General features: G+C 41.6%; 1 protein-coding gene across 3 annotated transcripts; it reads left to right on the forward strand.

Moving 5' to 3' along the window:
• The first annotated feature begins 6944 nt into the window (after positions 1 to 6944).
• LENG9_1 (Solute carrier 7 member 3) lies at positions 6945 to 21160 on the forward strand. 3 transcript variants are annotated; one of them, XM_051209522.1, is made up of 3 exons: positions 6945 to 8498; positions 9528 to 9764; positions 20810 to 21160. In XM_051209522.1, exons 1-3 carry the CDS (start codon positions 7833 to 7835, stop codon positions 21002 to 21004), a joined length of 1098 nt encoding a protein of 365 aa, XP_051074979.1. In that variant the 5' UTR covers positions 6945 to 7832; the 3' UTR covers positions 21005 to 21160. The 3 variants fall into 3 exon arrangements, with proteins under 3 accessions (XP_051074979.1, XP_051074980.1, XP_051074978.1); XM_051209523.1 differs by having other exon boundaries at positions 6945 to 7685; XM_051209524.1 differs by lacking the exon at positions 20810 to 21160 and having other exon boundaries at positions 6945 to 7069; positions 7784 to 10164.
• The last annotated feature ends 753 nt before the right edge of the window (positions 21161 to 21913 follow it).

The following is a 21913-nucleotide window of genomic DNA, read 5'->3' on the forward strand; positions in this document are numbered from 1 at the left end:
TTATATCACCGACTGTCACGATAGGACGAGTCAGCATACATAATGATGAGACTTCCACATAAGCTATTATAGGTTAAGTAGTGGCATCATGTTAAGTCCAAAATTGTGGAATAGGTCTATTATTCAAGCAGCATAGAAAATTGCACTTATAACGGCCTTTACCATAATTGAACAATCGTAGTACCATGGATGAAGTAAAGAATCGTAGACCATGTTTCGTGTAGTTACCTGTCCGTAACATATGATGTAACCTTATTGATCAGGTAAACTTTACATTGGTTTTCACGAGAATAAGACAATATGAAAAATTTAACATTACAACTCAAACAGTCTGACTCAATCCACACAGGCACTTGACACCCTTGCGGGCCAACTCTGACCATGGACTTTCTAGGGTCATTGTGGCATCAAGCCCGGATAAAGAAGAAGAGTTGATCATAGAGTCAGCAACCCTGTACCGTGGGTAAGCTTTCCATATCGAAAAGTCATTTGAACCATTTAAACTGCACCCTGGGTGTTGAAGGATCTTCATTTGAAAGAATTCTGAAGTCTCGCAGTGAAAACCTAGACTCTTCGAAAACCCTGAAGTCAATGTCTTTTCTAACGACCAAGGGGACAATTAACACGGGTACGTGGAATGTCTGGATAACAGAGAAGATCGGCAGGGCCAGTTAAACGGCTAGGAAAATGGTGAAATGCAATCTGACAGTGCTCCGGTTAAATGAAGCTCATTGAGCTGAAGCTGAACAGAGATTATTAGCTTTTGGAGGGATGGCGTTACGCTCTGGTCACGAGGGAGAAAATTCTCCTCATACGCGAGGAGTTGCACTGATGCCGTCCAAAGAAGCACGAGGAGCACTGATAAAGTGTGAATCCGATGGATCCAGAATCACCGGAGCATTCTTCAAAACGAATAAGGATGTGTAGTAGTAAAGGCGAAATATGGTTTGTCGCTGAGCGTAGACAAATAGATGCAACCTAATGAACATGAGATATGTTATTTCCTTTCCTTTCACTGACTTCTACTCCGGACTCACTGAGAGTGGCTGCTTGTAATTGTGTTGAACGGAGTATTACTTAGCATCACTCCAGCTCCTTATTCTGTGGCATGAATCCTAGTTGTAATATCATTGACAGGTCTCATAATTGTATTACATAATAGCTTATCGTACCATAAAAGTAACGAAAATATTCGAAACAATCCGTTATATCAGGACCACAACGAACGATATCTAGTTTAGTGAGTTCACCAATGATGGCAATGAAGACAATAAAGATGAGTTTTATAGGGGACTGAAGTCGTCGTAAAGAAGTGTGCATGAACAGATTTTATTATCTGGTAGAATACCCAAACGCCAAAGTCGGAATAGACAATACCAGGTATGGAGATATCATGGGACGATATGGACTGGGAGAAAGGGACGAAAATAGTGAAAGATTTGCTAATCTATGTGCATTCAACAAAATGGTTGCAGGTATCACCATGAATGCTCACACGAAGCTACATAAGTCTCACACCACCACACTACAGAGAAACAGATCGGTCAAATATACATAGGTAAAAAATTCAGAAGATCAATGGAAGATGTGAGAACAAAGATAGGTGCTGACTTAGATTCATGTCACTACCTCGTTTTGCCTGAGATTAAACTAAGGCTAAAAAGGCATTGGATAACGAGACAGCCAGCATTAGCACAGCCTCCCTTTGATGTACTGACAAACTCAAGAAATTCAAAAACGTTCTCAACAACCGCTTCTAAGCCTTACAAGTCCTACTCAAAGGAGAGGGGACTACTATGGAGGAAACATGGAATGCGATCAATGAGACGATGAATTCGAAATGTTAGGAGGTCCTAAGATGCAACAAGCATCGTCGACATCAGAGAGGTGCTCTCCTCGAGAGTCTCAACAACTAGAGTGCATTCCGCAGTTTACTCCAGATATACGACACACTTCTGGGGCGAACAATGTAGTTGCAGATCCTTTGTCTCATATAACTCCCTTAAATAGTTTCCAAGGAATCGACCTTCTTAAACTGGTCCAGCTTCAAAAATATACTGATCTTCAGCACGAGTTATCTTCAACAACCCCAAATGGAAACAAGTAAGGAAACCTTACTATGCGACACATCTGCAGGTAGGAATCGTCCAATTGTGCCGAACAATTATCAACCTAACATCTTCAGTACGTCGTGCAAGCTCTCTCGTCCAGGTGTTCATGAAACCATCAAGCTCATGACAGAACGATGTTGCTGGCCTGGTATGAATAAAGATATAAGGGAGTGGGCACGCTCCTGTGTAGGCTGCCGGAAATCTAAGGTGATTAGACACAAAAAATGTCCTTTAGGCTCATTCAAAACTTCCGACGCGCGTTTCCACCATGTTCATCTTAACTTCTATAGACCATTTCATTCGATAACTAGAAGCAGTACCCATCAAGGACAGTTACACTGGGACATTGGCCCGCGCCTTCGTCGAACGATGGGTAGCGAACGTTAGCTGCCCTTCAACCATCACTAAAAACCGTAGACACCAATTCGAACCTGGACGTTTCCGTTGTCTAATCACACCATTAAGAACCACGAGATTCCGAACGACTGCCTACCGCCCACAAGCAAACGCGTTGATAGAACGCTTTCACTGACAGCTCAAAGCTTCACTCTCATCTGAAGACGTTTCACAGTTGATCGATGCTCTCCAACTCGTTTTACTCGGTATTCGCAGTTCAGTGAAAACTGACATTGAATACACTGCAGCTCAACTCGTTTAGGGAACGACACTTCGACTTCCAGGCCAACTCGTGGATTATTTATCTTCTTCAATGACCATGAACCTAGATCCCTACACTAGCATGGTTACAAACAAAATGCATTCATTTAAACCTGTTTCCACTCCACTTCACTCAACTGATGCTTCTGTTCAAGCTACCCTACGATATAATAATAATAATTTATTCTCAAATAACAGTTTGTTACATGAGGCATGCCAGTTTACAGGCAAGATCAAATTGATACAAATGATACAATATCCATTGTAGTGAATTACACAGCTGGGTTGATAATTTATAAGATATGAATGTAGATGGTTTTAATCAGCATCACATTTGGCGCGCTTCACGAAAGTTGCGTTGCGAATGTGCAACTGATAGTCAAGGATAGGTCCATTGAAGGTGGGAGCTTCTAAATGTCGCAACCTTATGTCCCTTTAGAATGTCTAAGGCTTTGAGGATGGTGCAGGATAAAATCTTTCGTTCCATATCACAACGGGGCTGAAAGAGGGAGCACGCGTCTGTGTACATCGCGACTCACTTTGACATCTTGGAACGGTAAACGAAAGACAGTTCAGAGTCCTCTAGAGTGAACCTAGGTACTATATGGTCGATAAGAACGAAACTAACGACAGCATCAGCATCGATCGCCTCAAATCCGCGTATTTGGAAGGAAACTCTAATCATGTTGATTTTCCTTCGGTACAATTAGAAGACACGAGACTCACAATTACGGTACCTTGTAGAATTATGGTCTACTATGATAGTAGTATTGCTCTAATAATAGACCCAATCCTATAACTGTAGATTTGTCATGATATAACTGCCTAATCTATAAAATCTTACGTGGAAGTCACATCATCGTCTACATCAACTCACTGCATCGTAGCAATTACCAATACATGATTGAGGACAAACTTAGGCTAAAGATAGAACAATATATTCAATATGAATAAAAGAAATAAGGTAACATCCCACAGGGACCACGTCTGTATGACCGAGCCATGCCATCCGATCAAACCCAGTCCATTTTATTCATTGTTCGCGCCTTCTCCATTGTTAGGTATTTCTCCGTGTTAAATATTGAATATCTATTTTCTGAGTAGTCTTGTGTTCAGCTTTGAGGATTGTGTGACTATGGTCTAATGCCACCAAACTACTCTCCCACCAGAATCAACGTGATGTTGGTTCGATAGCAAATTGGATGGGATCGTCACGCGCCGGTGGTTACCAAAATAATAAGAATCCTGCAGGTACTGATAAACTGAAAGATAAATCAAGAAGAAGGCGGAAGCATCTGGTCGGGAAATACGTGTAATAGTTTTAAAGTATCTGATTTCATGCTTAACACGCTCAAAATGAAAATTTGCATGAAGGCTATTTGGGCTATAAAAATGGGATTACAATAATAATAATAATAATAATAATAATAAAACGTAAGATGCGTGTTAATAGCTGTTGGTTAATAACTTAACTTATAGGTAGTAAGTATTTTGTGTTTAGAAATAGTAAAGGCAATCAATATTGTAGAAATGTTAATATTAGTATTAGTTTTGGTTTAAATTATAAAATCAAGTAAGGATTATGCCGGTAACCTGTCCATATGTGTTGATTTCCAATCGCTCCTGTATTAGTAGGCTTGTAGTGGCATTGGACCATAACCACACAATCTTCAAAGCTGAACACAAGACTACTCAGAAAATAGATATTCAATATTTAACACGGAGAAATACCTAACAATGGAGAAGGCGCGAACAATGAATAAAATGGACTGGGTTTGATCGGATGGCATGGCTCGGTCATACAGACGTGGTCCCTGTGGGATGTTACCTTATTTCTTTTATTCATATTGAATATATTGTTCTATCTTTAGCCTAAGTTTGTCCTCAATCATGTATTGGTAATTGCTACGATGCAGTGAGTTGATGTAGACGATGATGTGACTTCCACGTAAGATTTTATAGATTAGGCAGTTATATCATGACAAATCTACAGTTATAGGATTGGGTCTATTATTAGAGCAATACTACTATCATAGTAGACCATAACTCTACAAAAGTACTCACGCGAAAATCGTTTTCACACAATTGTATGCATACGATGCGAATGTATATCAGTATATTTCCGTTTTGTATCTATAAGCACGTATGGTATGATTCGAAATGCTCTTGCATAACCTTTTTATCTTTTTCAGGACAGTTGGAAAAGACAAAAATACGACGAAGTTTACGATGAATCGAAATTTCAATTGTACCTGGTTTTCATTATTATATAGAAGCCCATGGCCCTTGTATTGTTAGAAAAGACGACCAGACGCTGCTAAACATATGAAGCTATAGGAAGAATGTTTACCAACGACAAACTCGTTGTGTGTAGACTTTTGTTGGCCCCGTCTAAAGGTCATCACTACACAAATACGAGGGCGTGGGTTGCAGAGGTACATAAATCCCCAAAATCAATAGCTCTGTAAGTCAGTAGGATTATGGTCTACTATGATATAAGTACTGCTCTAATAATAGACCTAATCCTATAATTGTAGATTTGTCATCATATAACTGCCCAAGGTAACATTCCACAAGGACCACGCCTGCATGGCCGAGCCATGACATCCGCTCAACTCTAAATAATTCAATTCATTCTTCCCGCCCTCTTCGTCGTTGAGTTTTATTCCGTGTTGAATGTTGGATGTCTATTTCTCACATTGTCTTGTATTAGGTCCCAATGCCACCACAAGCCTAAGTAGTGTGGTTGTTGAAATCTTAGAAAAGATTATTCGGAAGGAGCTGTTTAAGTATCTCGATGAAAACCGGATCCATTCGGAGAAGCAGCACGGTTTCAGAATAGGTTACTCTTGTCTCACTAACTTATTAGTGGCCTGTGAAAGATGGTGAGCTCTTTAAGACCAAAAGTTATGTGAAGACGTGGCCTTCATTGATTTCAGCAAAGCTTTTGACAAGGTTCCGCACAACCGGCTGTTATATAAGCTAAGGAATGTTAGAATTGGAGACAATCTATTAATGTAGATAAAAGACTTCCTAGTTGGGAGCCAACAAAGAGTACGGGTGAACTCAAAGTTATCTAGCTAGGGAACTGTGCTTAGTGGAGTGCCCCAGGGTACAGTTTTGGGGCCAGTGCTATCCCTCTTGTATGTAAATGACCTTCCTCGTCTACTATCATCATCGGTCTTGCTATATGCTGACGATGTCAAGATATGGAGAACGGTACGATGTAAGGGCGATAGCTTAGAACTCCAAAATGACATGAAGAAATTATCTGAATGGTCTGAAACCTGGCAGTTGCCGATAAATACTTCCAAGTGTGTTGTGATGCATATCGGTCATCAAGGTACAGGTACATACACGATGAATAACACTGAGCTACCTGTCATCCAAACATATAGTGACTTGGGAGTCATCGTTAGCCAAGACTACTGCACACTGCCGTGCAATAGCCCCCAAAGGTTTTAGAACGTTATGGTCAATACGTATGGCTTTTAGTCATGTCGACGCTAAGACGTTTTTGACTTTGTATACAGTGTTCGTACGTCCTAAACTTGAGTACTGCATACAAGCGGCCAGCCCCTGCCTAAAAAAAGACAGTGAGCTTCTGGAAAAGGTTCAGAGAACAACAACTAGGCTGATTCCCGGAGTAGCGAAGCTTCCGTATGAACCTCGACTGGCCAAGCTGAACCTTTTCCCGTTGTCATATCGCAGAACTAGAGGCGACTTGATTACAGTTTTCAAATTGCTTAGTGCCAAATTTGCACTTGATATGCCCTCAGTTTTCTTGTCTTCCAAAACAGAGAATTTACAAGGACACTCCAAAAAAGTTCACAAGCCAAGAACAAATTACTTGTCATCTGACTATCGACATTCCCATCGAATCATCAACGAGTGGAATTCATTACCTCAGCACGTGATTGAGGCTCCATCTGTCGACTCTTTTATAAGAAAGTTGGATCAACTGAGAGACCACCATTGCCAGGACTAACACAGGCCATCAGGCTTCCTGTCCTTTCCAAACTGAAACTGAAAGCAATCACAACACACTCGAAATGATTTAAAATTACGTTTTCAGACGCAACTAGACTAGTTAACTAAACAAACACTACGAACTCATGCAAGCTAACACTCACTCTACCAACAAAGAGTACTTGAAATAGGAAATGTCCGCCTCAAAAAAAGCCTCTCAAGGTCGCGGAAGCTAGTTTGATCATCTAGGACTTGCTGCATTTGGTGAGACTGTGATTTATAGATGACCTTCGATCAACGCTAAAACTATATGAAGAATATCCACCTATTAAGTAGGTTTGAATAAGGGTTATGAACCAGTGGGATAAATAAGAATTATGATTTTTGGTTGACGTGTAAGGTTTAAAATCTATGTCTAATCCATCACGAACTGACGTGAGCTAAAATGCCCAAACGCTATTTAGCTAAATAGATGAGTGAGTTTCGAAAGAGTCGACGGTATAAAAACGGGACTAGGTTAAGCTTGGCCAGTCGAGCATCATACGGAGCTTCTCTATTCCAGGAATCAGCTTAATTGCTGTTAGGATTAGGTCTATTATTAGAGCAGTACTAATATCATAGACCATAATTCTATGCATCACAGTACACTTGGAAGTATTTATCGGCAACTGCTAGGTTTGAGATCATTCATGAATGATGCAAATTAGGATGAAATTGCATTTATGCTTGTTAATTTACAGGACTGAAGATAAATCGTGTTTGGCTGGTACCCTAACGTTAATAATTTTAGGAACGGGTTCAAATTCCTGTGAATAAATAGTTTTTCATGCATCAGTCGTCCTCCTGAATCGTATTGACTGCTTGGAAAAGTCGGTTTCACTGAAGAAATAATGGCGGACGTCAAAGGTATTTAGCGGAAAATAGATAGAGCAGAAAAATAGGCAACTTGTAAGTTTTAGAAAGTAAATTCATTGCAAAAACCACAGCTTATTTCATTCATAATTCTATTCTTTCCCTATAAACCTGTTTATATCATTCGGTTTTAGTGGAGACTTGTCTGATTGTACAACTTTCCTGTATAACGAGTACAAAGCGATGCTATTTAAGAAAGGCGATTCCAAGAAGTGTCCAATGAGAACCGCCGGAGATGTTGTAAAACGTGTTTTATGGGATGAAAAGATTCCTCAGAAATGTATAACAATTGGATATTTGGATAGGTTTAAGGGGATTCTAGAAAAACCTTTCGATGATTTTTCGTGGGAACCACTAGATAGTTTAGATTATTTCACTTTTGGTGTACCCGAACATCGAATTCAGTACTTTAAATACAAGGATATAGTTGTATGGGATAAACGTTTCAGAATAGATAGAGTTTTCGGTAGTAGCCGTTCATCTAAGACAATACGAGATGTAATAGAAAACTATGAAAAGTATTGTAAGACTTTTCGAGATATTCCTGATGTTCAGCTCAGCAACGTATTTGATAATGTTTTTTTGAAGTGGAATACAAAGGTTGCAGAAGATGCCTGCTCATCGGAAAGTCAAACAGAAGTGTCGTTAAACGAGACGATCAAGCAAAGAATAAAAAATAAACCGAATTTCTTCATTTGTCAGCGAGTCGCATCTCCTGATTTCATAGAAAAAGCGTTAAAGGTTCAGTCAAGAATTTGTGACACTCAACCGTACTATAAAGATTGTTGTATTGACTCAAAACTATTTCATCTTACACTGTCAACATTACGACTGGAAGGTAGTTTGCAAGTAAGCAAGTAGATTTTTAGTGAGTATTTCAGTTTTGAATGAGACTTGTTTTAAAGCTGTATTGGAACTTTAGTATAGTTTTACAGATCTGCCGATTTACATAATTTAAATAAAATGCCTTGAATCATTACATTCGTTACATTAAACTAGAAAGTATATCATCACTTAATTTTGACTGTCTCTAGACAAACTGATTATAAGCTAATAGTGATTGATCCTGTTATGTTTTTCGTGAATTTCGAACTTCTGTGACACTATTTAGGTGCAATTATTCTGTGATATAACTCGTTTATTACAACCAAACTACATATCCGTTCGTCCTCCATAGTAATCCAATCGTAAAGATCATATTCACCGCCTGCGACACCCCTCAACTATTATTCCATACTATAAAAGCATATGTTTCAGTGGCCGTATGAAATACTTTCCATTCTTAAATATTTTGGAAATTTTAAAGTTTAAAAATGCATAGCACTTCTGATGTTTGTTTGAAAATAACTGTTAGTTACTTAAAGTTAGCTATATAGAAATCCTATTTTCCCAAGTCTGGACGTAATTCTTAAGCTAATATATTTTTTGCTGTTGTCACGCTTTATGACTTGTTTCCACTACTACACCATCTTGCTATCAGTATTTTATTTTTATTAAATAATCATTTGTGTAATCTACTTTATTGTTATCAATAACTAACAAATTGGCTCGATTAGTCTAATAGTGTTCGTACGTAGATATAAACAAAACTGCAGAGTAGAACTTAATGAAACCCGATTGAAAACAACACCGTTATCACGCATGTTTTGTAATGCACATAATTTTATTGCCATCCATCTACACTACACTTTTACACGTTTGAGTGTATATGAGTCGGTTAACTAAACAAAGAGTAAACGTACTCTTTGTAACAGTAATAATTTTCGGTGTTGTTGTAAGTGCAATGACTTACTGTGTTAAAGTGACATTTGTCATTTTTCCACTAGACCTAAGCTTACTTTTTGACCATCTTAGTAAACTTCGTTTCACATTTTGTAGATATCTGAGTGCATGGAAGCCCTCAAACAGGCGGAAACAGAGCTTTGCAGATCTGTTCCAACAAACCAATTAACAATAAAAGGTGTGGGTAACTTCCACGGTCGAGTTTTATATGCAGCAGTTGAATCTAATGAAACATTGCATTTCTTTGTCGATCAGCTAAATCAGATTCTACATGTGGCCGGATTCCATACAGATGATCAGAGAAAGTTCAAACCTCATATCTCTCTGATGAAGGTAGGTTTCGTTTTGTTTTTAAAAGATCTCATTTTAAACAATCCCTGAGAATGAATAATAACCCACCTACGTGTGTTCAATAATGTGCAATTTAATCATAACCATTTAGATAATTAACCGATCGAAGCTGCTACCTTGACGCGGTGGTCGGGCTTGCCTATCGTGATGACCCAACCGAGCTATATTGGCTGGAACATATGTTCCTGCAGGTTCTACCATGCCAGGCAGGTCGATTGGTGAACGGTAAGACTAAAAGCAGCAACTCAAGGTCTGAGGGCGAAGTCGTACTGCTGACTGTAGAGGGGTGTGACAGCAGTAAGGTGTTTCCTTCAGACAACCAGCATCTGCAGCGATGCTGCCTTCCCACAAGGAGGGGTGGGGTTAGAAAAGGTCGACCCTAAAAATGTCACACCTCACCTTACCTCACGGATTTCCGTCTCCGGCGGTAAGGCCCTTTGAAGAACGGAGCTAACACGTCAAAAACCTTCCACGAAAAGGCCGTGCGCGACCGGCCTCAAGCAGTTGTCCCTTGGGCTCTGCGGTCACGCTCCCAGGTCGTTAAGACCAACACTAATCCAATTTCCTTTTCAGGTTCCTCAAGAAATACCCTTCCACGGTGTGGGCATCCGGGAAGTGATATCAGCCCTCATACCCGTGACAGCACAAGAGACCAAGGTGGTCACATTCAAATCTTTCCTACACCTTCTAATACCTCTCTTATCTCCTCGACTAACCCTCCCCACGTCTCTTTATCACCTCGCACCGCTAGGGCAAACGATTCGAGTACGTGGAACGCCATTCCTGGTCTCCTGAAACCACGCTCTAAACTACACGTAGGAGCTTTTAACGTGCGAACACTTTGCCAAATAGGACAGCAGGCTTCCTTAGCTAAAACTTTAGAATCTCGCGCCATCGATGTGTGCTGCGTCTCCGAAACGCGCATACAGGATCCGAGTAGCGTCATTCATTTGACCTCACCATACCAAAATAAAGAACCGACTCGATTTACGCTTCGTGTATCTGGAAGCCCTGATTCTGCTTCCCGTGGCCTCGCCGGCGTAGGTATAGCATTGAGTCCTAGGGCAGAACTAGCTCTCTTAGACTGGATCCCAGTAGACAGTCGTTTGTGTGCTGTCCGACTGAACGGAACAGTAAGAATCCGGAAAGATAGGAACACTCGTCGTTGCCTCTTCGTCGTCTCTGCCTATTCTCCCACTGACTGCAGCTCAGATGATGTAAAAGATGAGTTTTACAGAAAGCTTTCGGACCTTCTCCGAAAAGCTAAGCGCTCGGATGTAGTAATAGTGGCCGGTGACTTTAATGCTCAAGTAGGTAAACTAAGCGATAGGGAAAGACACCTAGGTGGATCTTATGGTGTCGTGGCTCAAAGAACAGATAATGGCGACCGTCTGTTGCAGCTATGCTCAGATAACCGCCTGTTCCTTGCAAATACTAACTTTAAACATAAGGAAAAACATCTTTTAACATGGAGACCCCGTAATTCGTCCCAACGTTGGACCCAAATAGATCACATCGCTATCAGCCACCGATGGAGGGGCTCGATAGAAGACTGTCGCTCATTCTGGAGCACATGCCTAGATTCAGATCATGCTCTAGTGCGAGCGCGTATTTGCTTGCGTCTTACTGGACGTAGGAAAGACGCTGCAAGGAAACCTCTTAGGGTCCTACTTAATGATAGTCAAGCTAAGAGTATATTTCAGGAACAACTAGGAAAACAGTTAGGCAGCCATGTATGTGATGCCCACCCCGAGGCAGCATGGAATGATATCCGAAAAGCTGTGGAAACAGCAGTGATATCTGCTAGTAAGGTAAACCAGAAGGTTAGGGAGCAACACTGGATCTCAGCAGCATCTATCTCACTGATAGATGCTCGGAAACTCATTCCACCTGGCTCTGAACATAATGAAGAGCGGAGTCAGCTTAAGCGCAAGCTGACAAGAAGCCTACGCAATGATCGCGAACAGTGGTGGGTGGCGAAAGCAAGAGAGATGGAAAAGGCAGCGGCAATAGGTAATAGCAGACAATTGTTCAGACTCGTTAAGGAAACCGGAATTAGGAACCCGACCGTTAGCGAAACAATCTCAGAGAATGATGGACATATTATACATTCTCAATCCAGGAGATTGGATCGATGGGCAGAACACTTTAGGGATCAGTTCAACTGGCCTTCAGCCACACTTCGGTTTCCCACGATCTCTAGTCAACCTTAATGGCAAGTTAATGTAGGTCCTCCGTCCCTTTACGAAGTTGAAAAAGCCATAGGAAATCTGAAACGAGGGAGAGCAGCAGGCCCTGACAGGTTTACTCCTGAGATTTTTAAGGATGGTGGTCCAGTATTAGCAATGAGATTAACCGAGGTCTTAGGTAGAATTTGGGAACTGGACGTAATCCCATCTGACTGGTCTCAATCACTGATTGTGCCAGTCTATAAGAAAGGACAAAAGTCCTCTTGTGACAATCACAGAGGAATCAGTTTGACTAATATAGTGTCTAAAATATTAGTTTCAATAATACTTCGACGCCTAACTAAAGCTCGTGAAGAGCAGATTAGAGAAAACCAGGCTGGTTTTCGACCCGGACGTGGTTGTATAGATCAGATGTTCACACTACGTCAGGTTCTAGAACACAGACACACATTCAGACGCCCCACAATGGTAGTATTTCTCGACCTTAAGGCGGCATTCGACTCTGTTGATCGTGAGGTTCTATGGCAGTGTTTGTCACTGAAAGGAGTACCAAAGAAGTACATTAACCTTATAAAGGCTCTCTACTCGAACACAACTGGTCGAGTGAGAGCTTATGGCGAACTGTCATCAGAATTGATTACCTCAAGTGGTGTTCGTCAGGGCTGTCCACTCTCTCCATTCTTGTTCAACTTTGTGGTCGACGTACTTTTAGAGATAACACTCTCCTCATCTAAATTTCCAGGGGTTGAACTTCTACCAGGAGATTCACTTGTTGACTTGGAATATGCAGATGACATAGTTTTATTTGGTGAAGACGCTGGCAAAATGCTGAGTCTTCTGACCACTCTAAGCAACAGTGCAAGCATGTTCGGGATGCGATTCTCTCCCTCGAAATGCAAAATGTTGCTTCAGGATTGGGTTACATCGACACCCGAACTAGTGATAGGGAGTGAAGTAGTTGAGTGTGTCGACCGCTTCACTTATCTTGGAAGTCTCATCAGCCCTTGTGGTCTGGTGTGTGACGAAATCTCAGCACGGATACAGAAGGCTCGACTAGCTTTTGCCAACTTGCGTCATTTATGGCGTAGGCGAAATATCCGTCTATCAACCAAAGGACGTGTTTACTGCGCAGCAGTTCGTCCCGTCCTACTTTATGGCAGTGAAACATGGCCGGTAAGAGTAGAGGATATCCGTAGGCTACTAGTATTTGATCATAGGTGCCTTCAACACATTGCTCGTATATCCTGGGACCATCGAGTAAGTAACGCAGTTGTTAGGAAACGGGTACTAGGTAAGGATGGCAAACCAATTGATGAAGTAGGGAAACTTCATCAGTTGAGATGGCTGGGACACGTGCTACGTATGCCCAACCACCGACTGCTTCGATGTGCGATGTTCAATGGTATAGGAGTATGTTGGAAGAAAGCTAGGGGCGGCCAGACCAAAACATGGCACAAATCCATGAAGTCACTGACAAGTGGACTGAGCCATGTTGGTAGGTGTAGACTACCTGGTTGGGGACCGCGAGATGATAGCAACCGATGGTTAGAGACCCTGATTGACATGACTCAAAATCGTTTGCAATGGCGCAGGTGCATCCACTCTTTGTGTTCTCCCAAATTCTAATCTTCTGAATTCTTCATGTCCATTTTTTTCCTCTTTCCAAATTTATTTCACTGGATTATACTCTTTAAATTACATCTCCAAACCCTAATCTTCCCGATTACTGCTTATACTCTTATTACGTCTACCACTATGGGATTTGAATCGACAACTGTATCTCTGTGCTAATGTGGTGTGGCAACTCGAACTGATGTACGTACGTACGAAGTTCTACGTTGTTACTGACTGACTGACTGACTGAACCATTTAATTTAATCTAGTTCATTCGTGCTATTTACTTTCATTTTAATCTTCCTTAAAGTCTGCTAAAGTTTTTGCGCTTAAGTTGTGTGGATATTGAGATTTCCAGACTAATTCCAGGTGCTTTTTGGCAAACTGGTCAAAATAATTAAATGACGTCAATACTCTGGTGAAGTACTACAAATTTGCTCTTCATCTGTCGCTTCGAAAAGCTTGTTTTACGTGCGTTTATCCGGGGACCCTGTGGCAACTTCGTCTGGTCTGGCTGGCGTTGGTGCCGCACTAAGCGCTAGAGCTGAGGCAGCACTAATCGATTGGATCCTCATTAACAGTCGGTTATGTGCTGTTAGATTAAAAAGTTCCATCAAAGTGAGAAAAAATCGGTGTGAGAAACGATGTCTTTTCGTCATCTCCGCTTATGCCCAGACAGATTGCAGCCCGGATGCAATCAAGGGTGAATTCTACTACCAGTTATCTGTTCTTCTCCAGAAAGTGCGTTCGACAGGTATTTTAGTACTAGCCGGAGACTTGAATGCTCAGCTCGGGCGTCTAGGTGAAGACATTTCATCATAATTGGCACAGAAGAGAATCGTTTATGTGGCCGATGGGGACTTGTTGGTCGCAGGACAGATAACGGGGACCGTCTACTGCAACTGTGCACAGACCACAACCTGTTTCTGGCTAGCACTAACTTTCGGCACAGTCATCGCTGATGTGCCACCTGGCGTCCCTCCACTGCATCTCAAGCCTGGACTCAGATTGATCACATCGCGATCAGCTACCGCTGGTATGGTTGTGTACAAGACTACCGCTCCTTTTGGAGTACCTATCTGGACTCTGATCATGCCTTGGTCTGCGCCAATCTTATCTCGCTTTTCAGTGGCCAACGAAGTGACCTCCACCAAGGATTGATGTCAGCAAACTGGTTGCAACTTCTGTTGCTAGTAAGTATCGGACCGGGCTAGCTTCTTGGCTAGCTACCATTCCACCGGAAAGTATGGACGATCATTGGTTGCAACTTCACGACGCCATCAAAATGGCGAGTAAAGCCTCTCGCGAAACTCCCCACTTATAAGCACTGGGTTTCTTCTGGTTCTTTACAACTCATTGAAGCCCATCGGTCTACTCCGGGTAACCGTGAGTTTGAACACAAACGACGACTGTTACCTAATTAAATTGAGAAAAGCTTGCGTAAGGACCGAGAAACCTGGTTGGTCGGAGCAGCAGCTGCATCTGGTAACTACCGGAAGCTCTCCCAATTCATCCGAGCCACTGGCAGCAAGACGTCTGGTGTGAGCGGAACAATCTGCGAGGATGACGGGATGCCAATCACTAAAATCCATCGACGTCTTGGAAGATGGGCGGAATTCTTCGAAGGGCAGTTCAACTGGCCTGCTGCTCCGGCAACACCGGTCAGACTGTCCTGCCCTTCATGGCCGGTGACGACTGATCCACTAAATGAGGCGGAAGTCCGCAAGGAACTCCAACTCTTGAAGCGTTACAAATCACCTGGCCCAGATGACTTACCTCCGGCTCTTTTTAAAGATGGTGGTGACTTTCTGACTAAGGAACTGACGACGTTGTTTACAAAGGTTTGGGAGCTAGAGAGTGTACCAACGTCATGGAATGAGTCGATAGTTGTCCCTATCTTTAAAAAGGGTTCACGTCGTTCCTGTAACAACTATCGGGGGATAAGTCTACTTCCGATTGCGTCCAAGCTATTGGCTTCCGTCATACTTCGTAGGTTGTTCAAAACCCGAGAAAGATTGACTCGCGAGGAGCAGGCTGGGTTTTGTTCTGGTCGAGGATATATTGATCATATCTTCACCCTCCACCAACTGTTAGAACACCGTCATACTTAATAAAGGTCAACAATTGTAGTGTTTCTTGACATCAGGGCTGCCTTCGATTCGTTGGACAGGACTGTTCACTGGGATTGTCTATTGAAGAAGGGTGTGCCTGAGAAGTTTATTAACATCTTAAATGCCCTATATTCAAACACCTCAGGTAGAGTGAAGACATACAACTACCTCTCTCCACTGTTCCATTCAAGCATTGCGGTTAGGCAGGGTTGCCCAATCTCACCATTCCTCTTCAACTTTGCCATCGATGACATTCTGGAAACAGCTCTGATGGATGTAAGTAATGGCGGTGTGGGTCTGTTGTCTGGAGAAAGACTTCTCGACCTTGAGTATGCAGATGATATTGTCTTACTGTGCGATAATGCCCAAGGCATGCAATCCGCACTTAGTCAGTTGGCAATCAATGTCCGTATGTACGGTATGTGCTTTGCACCTTCGAAGTGCAAAGTACTTCTATAAGACTGGCAGGAATCTAGTCCTGTACTTACCCTGGATGGTGAGCAGATAGAAGTAGTCGAGAAGTTCGTGTATCTGGGTTGCTGCATAAGTGCTGGTGGGGGTGTGAGTGATGAGATCAATGCACGTATAGTGAAAGCCAGAGCGGCTTATGCCAATCTGGGCCACCTTTGGCGCCTTCGTGATGTTAGTCTGGCTGTAAAAGGTCGGATCTGCAACGCGTCGGTGAGAGCAGTTTTGCTCTATACTTGTGAAACCTGGTCTCTCCGAGTTGAGGACGTTAGACGACTCTCTGTGTTCGATCATCGTTGTCTCCGAAGGATTGAGGACATCTAGTGGCAACACCATGTCAGTAATGCAGAGGTTCGGCATCGTGTGTTCGGTCACAGAGATGATAATTCAATTGGTGTCACCATCTTGAAACACCGACTTCGGTGGCTTGGACATGTTCTCCGAATGTCGTCCCAGAGAATTCCACGTCGTGCATTATTTGCCGACTCTGGGACTGGTTGGAAGAAGCGGAGAGGTGGTCAGTATACGACATAGTGTCGGGGTATGAAAGCTGCAAAGAACTGGCTTGTGTTGGTTCTTCACGACTCCCTGGTTGGGGTCTGAGAGATGGTGCGACACAGTGGCTAGAGACGTTATCAGATATGGCTCATAATAGAAACCAGTGGCGATCCTGCTGTAACCTTCTTTTACTTTCTTCATAAAAAGTGGTAGTATCTTCCCTAACTGAAAGATTTCTTCTGGTTGTGCCTTATCGTTTCCCTCATTATTATTATTATTATTACACTTTTTTACACTTATCTGGTCGTTATTGTTCTTCTTCTTTTTTCTTTTACGCTCCTTTTTTTCTCCTCATTCTCACTGCTTTGTGTGGCGCATATATATTTGGTGCCCCCTTGTACCAATATTTATGTGTTCAAATAAATAAATAAAATGACGGGCCATAGTGAACCCTGACATTACAAACTGGTATGCTTTTGTTGATGTAGAGTTTACATGTATCTAATATTAACACTGAGTATAAAACTGATTGACTAAACACCTATAGGCTTCTGCTTAAGTTGTCACAAAGAACTTGTATCACTTTATATCAGGTCAATTTCTATTAATTAATATCTTATTCATCAAATCAAAGTTACTATTTAAGACATCCAGGTACAGAAAGTTAAATTCAGGACGTCAGTGAATGAATTGCTAATTTTAACATATACTTTGACAAAGGCATATCTTGAGACTACCTTTCCCGACTGTTGCTGCTACTATTGTGACCTTAAGCCCGGCTAGTTATCACGTGGTTTACCCGCCAATCGAAATACGACTTATACAGTCTTGGCATTGTGCCAAGCCAATGACGTTCGACCGGTATTTGGTCACAAATGTCTTAGAAATATTGCTCGCATCTGCTGGGATCACCGGGTGAATAATAGTGAGGTTAGACATAGGATATTAGGGGATGATAGTAAATCAGTCGATGAGGTTGGGAATCTGGTAGTGTGAGCCATGTTGACTTCTTAATTCCAGTCTCTTTTATTAATCTGAAAAGCTGTCTTGTGTTATTGCTATGCTTGAAGCGATTACGAGTTCACCTAGTCTGCGAACGGAACAAAGACCAATAAGCTAGCTGTTCTAATGCGTTCCGGCCCCGCTAACTAGAGAGAGAAGTCGAAGTTTGGAACGGGAAGTATATTCCGCAAGTATCCAGAAGCACGAGCGATCCCAACCAGTCTAGTCGGAAATAAACTCATTTATATATTAGTTTGCACACCCATTTTTGATTAATAATCAGAATAAATAACATATATGAATAATATTTCATACAAGAATATCATATGCTATACAGAATAAAATGTCATAGGGGAAGACGAAAAAATACTATACTAAGTGATCAATTTGAATTAAACGGAATTAATGTTGAATAAAAATCATAATGAATAAATCAGTCAAATTTTGACCTTTCATCCCGCCATAACACCTCTGTTTTGAAGTTTAGACTCTGACTTTAAAATTTCTGGCTTTCTCCTCCCACACGAAATAATGTTGGGTCAGGTTTTCTGGTACTTCTGGAGTTATTCGGCTTCTATCTCTCTTGATTTCTTCTCCCACTACTGCTCACGGGTCGTTCCTTAGACTTTTGGTTAACCTAGATCTGATTTGTTTTCGTTCTCCATCGTGTTCAGAGCCTGATGGGATGAGTTTACGAGAATCCATCAGTGCAGTAGACTTAATAGAAATCCACTGGTTTTTGGTAACCCTTTGGTTTAAATCAACAACATATGTCGCTTCTGTTTCCACAGCTATTCGTATCTTTTCAAGCAACATCTGGGTCAGCCTCGTTTTCAGAACTACCAAAGTGTGACCTCAGTTGTTCCCGGAATCTACTTTCGGCTTTCTCATCACTAAACTCAATTCTAGTGGGTCTTAGTGTGGCTTTTCTGCGTCCAGTGAGGCGCAAGCGAATGTGTGCTCATATTAGGTCATGATCAGAGTCCAAACACGTATTCCAGAACGAGCGACAGTCTTCTATTGAGCCTCCCCAACGATGACTGATGGCAATATGATCTATTTGAGTTCATCGTTGGTTTGGTGCTGGGGGTCGCCATTTTAGACGACTTCTCCTTATGCATAAAATTAGTGTTTGCTAAAAATAAGCGATTGTCTGAGCACAGTTGCAGCAGACGGTCACCGGGATATCAAAATACCCACCTAAATGCTTTTCTGTTTGGTTTAAACTACTTATCTGGGCATTAAAGTTACCTGCTACGAGTACTATATCTGAACGTTTAACTTTCTGAAGTTCAAATAGCTTTCTGTAAAATTCATCTTTCACTTCATCCGGGCTGCAGTCGGTGGGAGCGTAGGCAGAAACGACAAAAAGGCAACGACGTGTGTCCCTATCCTTCCGAGTTCTTACGGAGCCGTTTAGCCAAACAGCACATAAACGACTGTTAACGGGGATCCATTTCAATAGTGCTTGTTCTTCCTTCGTACGTAGTTCTATGCCCACACCTGCTAGTCCACGAGAACTAGCCATCGGGTAACAAGATACACGGAGGGTGTATCTCGTCGGTTCACCGTTTTGCCGAGGTGAGGTCAAGTGAATGACCACACTAGGATCATATATGAGTGTTTCGGGGACACAGTATACACCAATGGTACGAGATTCTAGTGTTTTAGCCAAGGAGGCCTGCTGACGCACGTTGCAGCCTCGCGGTTTCAGTAGACCTGGGACAGTCTTTTGCACACTAGAATAGTTGGCTATGGTGACATTTGAGGAGGAAGCCAAAAGAGGAAGTTTAGAACTGAAAGTCAATGTAGGAGAAACAATATAAATTGAAGGAGATTGATTATGAATACAGTGATCTAGACTGCTGTTAGAGGTATGAGTGCGGTTGCCGCTTCCTGGTTGTTCACATCATGGGAGAGTTCCTCTAGAGGTATCTGAAAAGCAAATTGAGTTAGAGGTAGTCTTAGTAACCTGAAAGCTTGATCGTAATGCCCAAGGGAAAACTGCTTGAGGTCGGCCACACACGACCTTATTGCGACTAGTTTTCGTGTTAGTTCCGCACTTGTTGGGACCTTATCGGTAAAGACGGAAATCTGCGGGATAAGGCGAGGTGTGTATTTCTAGAGTCGAGCTTTTCTAACCCCACCCCTCCTTGTGGGAAGGCAGAATCGTCGTTATGCTGGTTGTCTGAAGGGGACACATTACTGCCGTCACACCTCTGTACAACTTCGCCCTCAGACCTTAAGTTTGCTGCTTTTGGTCTTACCGCTCTTCAACCGACCTGTCTGGCATGGTAGGACCTTGGGGAAACGGTTGTTCCAGCCAGTATGGCTCGATTGCTTCATCACAACAGGCAAGCCCGATCACCATGTCAAGGTAGCAGCGACTGTCTGGTTACTTGGTGTCCGCGAGACTATCGTAACCAATGGTTGGAGACTGGGTGACATGGCTCAAAATCGATCACAATAGCGTAGGTGTGTACACTCTTTGTCTTCCCTTAAACCGTGAGATTAAAATCGATTTATATCTTTCTTCCTACGAACTAATTCTTCTTTCTTGTATTATATCCTCATACACAATCTTTCTTTTATATATTACTTCCATTGATTTGATGTTCATCTTGCTGTGCTAATGAGGTGTAACAACTTGGACCGATGCATATATGAGCCTGGTCCTACGTTGTAGCTGACTGACTGAGATTACCTTCTGCGCAGTAAACCTCCCAGTGATTGTGTTACTAACAATAAGTGGGTTTACACTTAATTGCAAGTAAAATGCCACAGTGTTAGTTCTCTAAACGGTTACAGAAGACATTGGAGATCTTTTCTGTTGTATTTTTTCATTCCCATTAGTGATCTTCCTGATCATCTAAGTTCTGAAGCTTGCTAATTAGTTATTACTCTTGTTGATAGTTAGTAGCAGCTGAAAGTATGAGTCTCGCCGGGTTTCGGATGTTATTAATGATTGACAACAATGAAGAAACTGACTTGCTCCGAAAATCTCACACCAGACATGGCCATTGTTTTTACTCAACCCATTGGTCAGCAATACTAGATACTTTTAGTTATTATATTATCATTGTAATTACGTGACCACTGGTTGTTTTTAGAGAAAGTACGGTTAGTTATATATTCCCAATTTCAGATGAATCGTTCAGTATCAAAAAAAGTTGGTACGAACAAAATCGACCCCAATCTGTATGGTGAATTTTTAGATACGGAGTTTGGAGTATTCATCCTAGATTCAATTTACCTGTGTGCAATCGTAAGACACCGTGATGATGATGGTTTCTATCATACTATCGGAAATTTACATCTTGTAAACCCGATTTCTAAATAAGGTGGTTTTTGTAAACCTACTGTATATTTCTCCTGATATTTTAGTATATTTTTGATAATTTTCTTGTAACCAATCAAAATATTGTTTATTATTTTATTTTTCCAAATATTGATTTCAGTAGTGATACAAAATATACAGTTAAATATTTCTCTCAAATACTTATTTTGTTGGTCGCAGTTTCATTATCAGTTTTAAGGGTGGAAAGTTTCATCTACGAACAGTTGCAAAATATTACCTGCTTGCACGCCCCAAGAAGTTTTAAAACTCGTATTGCTCGTCAGAAGCCATCTTCATCCTTTGAGTCCCTCTTACGTTTATTGTTTTCATGTCGACAACTTGAATGACTACTCGTACGACCATTTACTTTATAACTAAAAACGAGCCTATGGAATACTATCCTTGGTCTTCTGCAATCAGGTTTTACACTAACGCCCTTAATATTCTGATTCTATGTTCCGTTGATTAGTCAAGCTTCAAATCTCCAACCTCTTAATCATGGAGGTCAATCCTGCCAAAATAATAAAATATGTGACTCATTCTTTTGATATACACTAACTCAATGCCTAGCTATTATATTTAAACACGAGATTAAAGCATTAGCCCCCAGAATGCTAAATTGAGTAGCATTCAATAACCAAATGTTCTGCCTACTTGGACGAGTTTGTGAAAACACATAAAGCGAAGGTATTCGCAAATTATCCTATGCAGCTACCAACAACAGTCTGGGTGATAAAAATGTCGACTTTATCGAAAAATGAATATCCTGTTTGCTCACTGGTACGATGAACTTGCCTGGAAGTGACATTCAACTCTTATTTCGTGAGATTAGTTTTTATTCAAAATAGTGTTCAGGGTCTGCTGTATGAATACAAGACCCTTAGAATAACTCCCTAAATCCGATTATTTAAG

The sequence above is a fragment of the Schistosoma haematobium genome, chromosome 1, assembly GCF_000699445.3.
Source record: "Schistosoma haematobium chromosome 1, whole genome shotgun sequence".
NCBI classification, from domain to species: domain Eukaryota; kingdom Metazoa; phylum Platyhelminthes; class Trematoda; order Strigeidida; family Schistosomatidae; genus Schistosoma; species Schistosoma haematobium.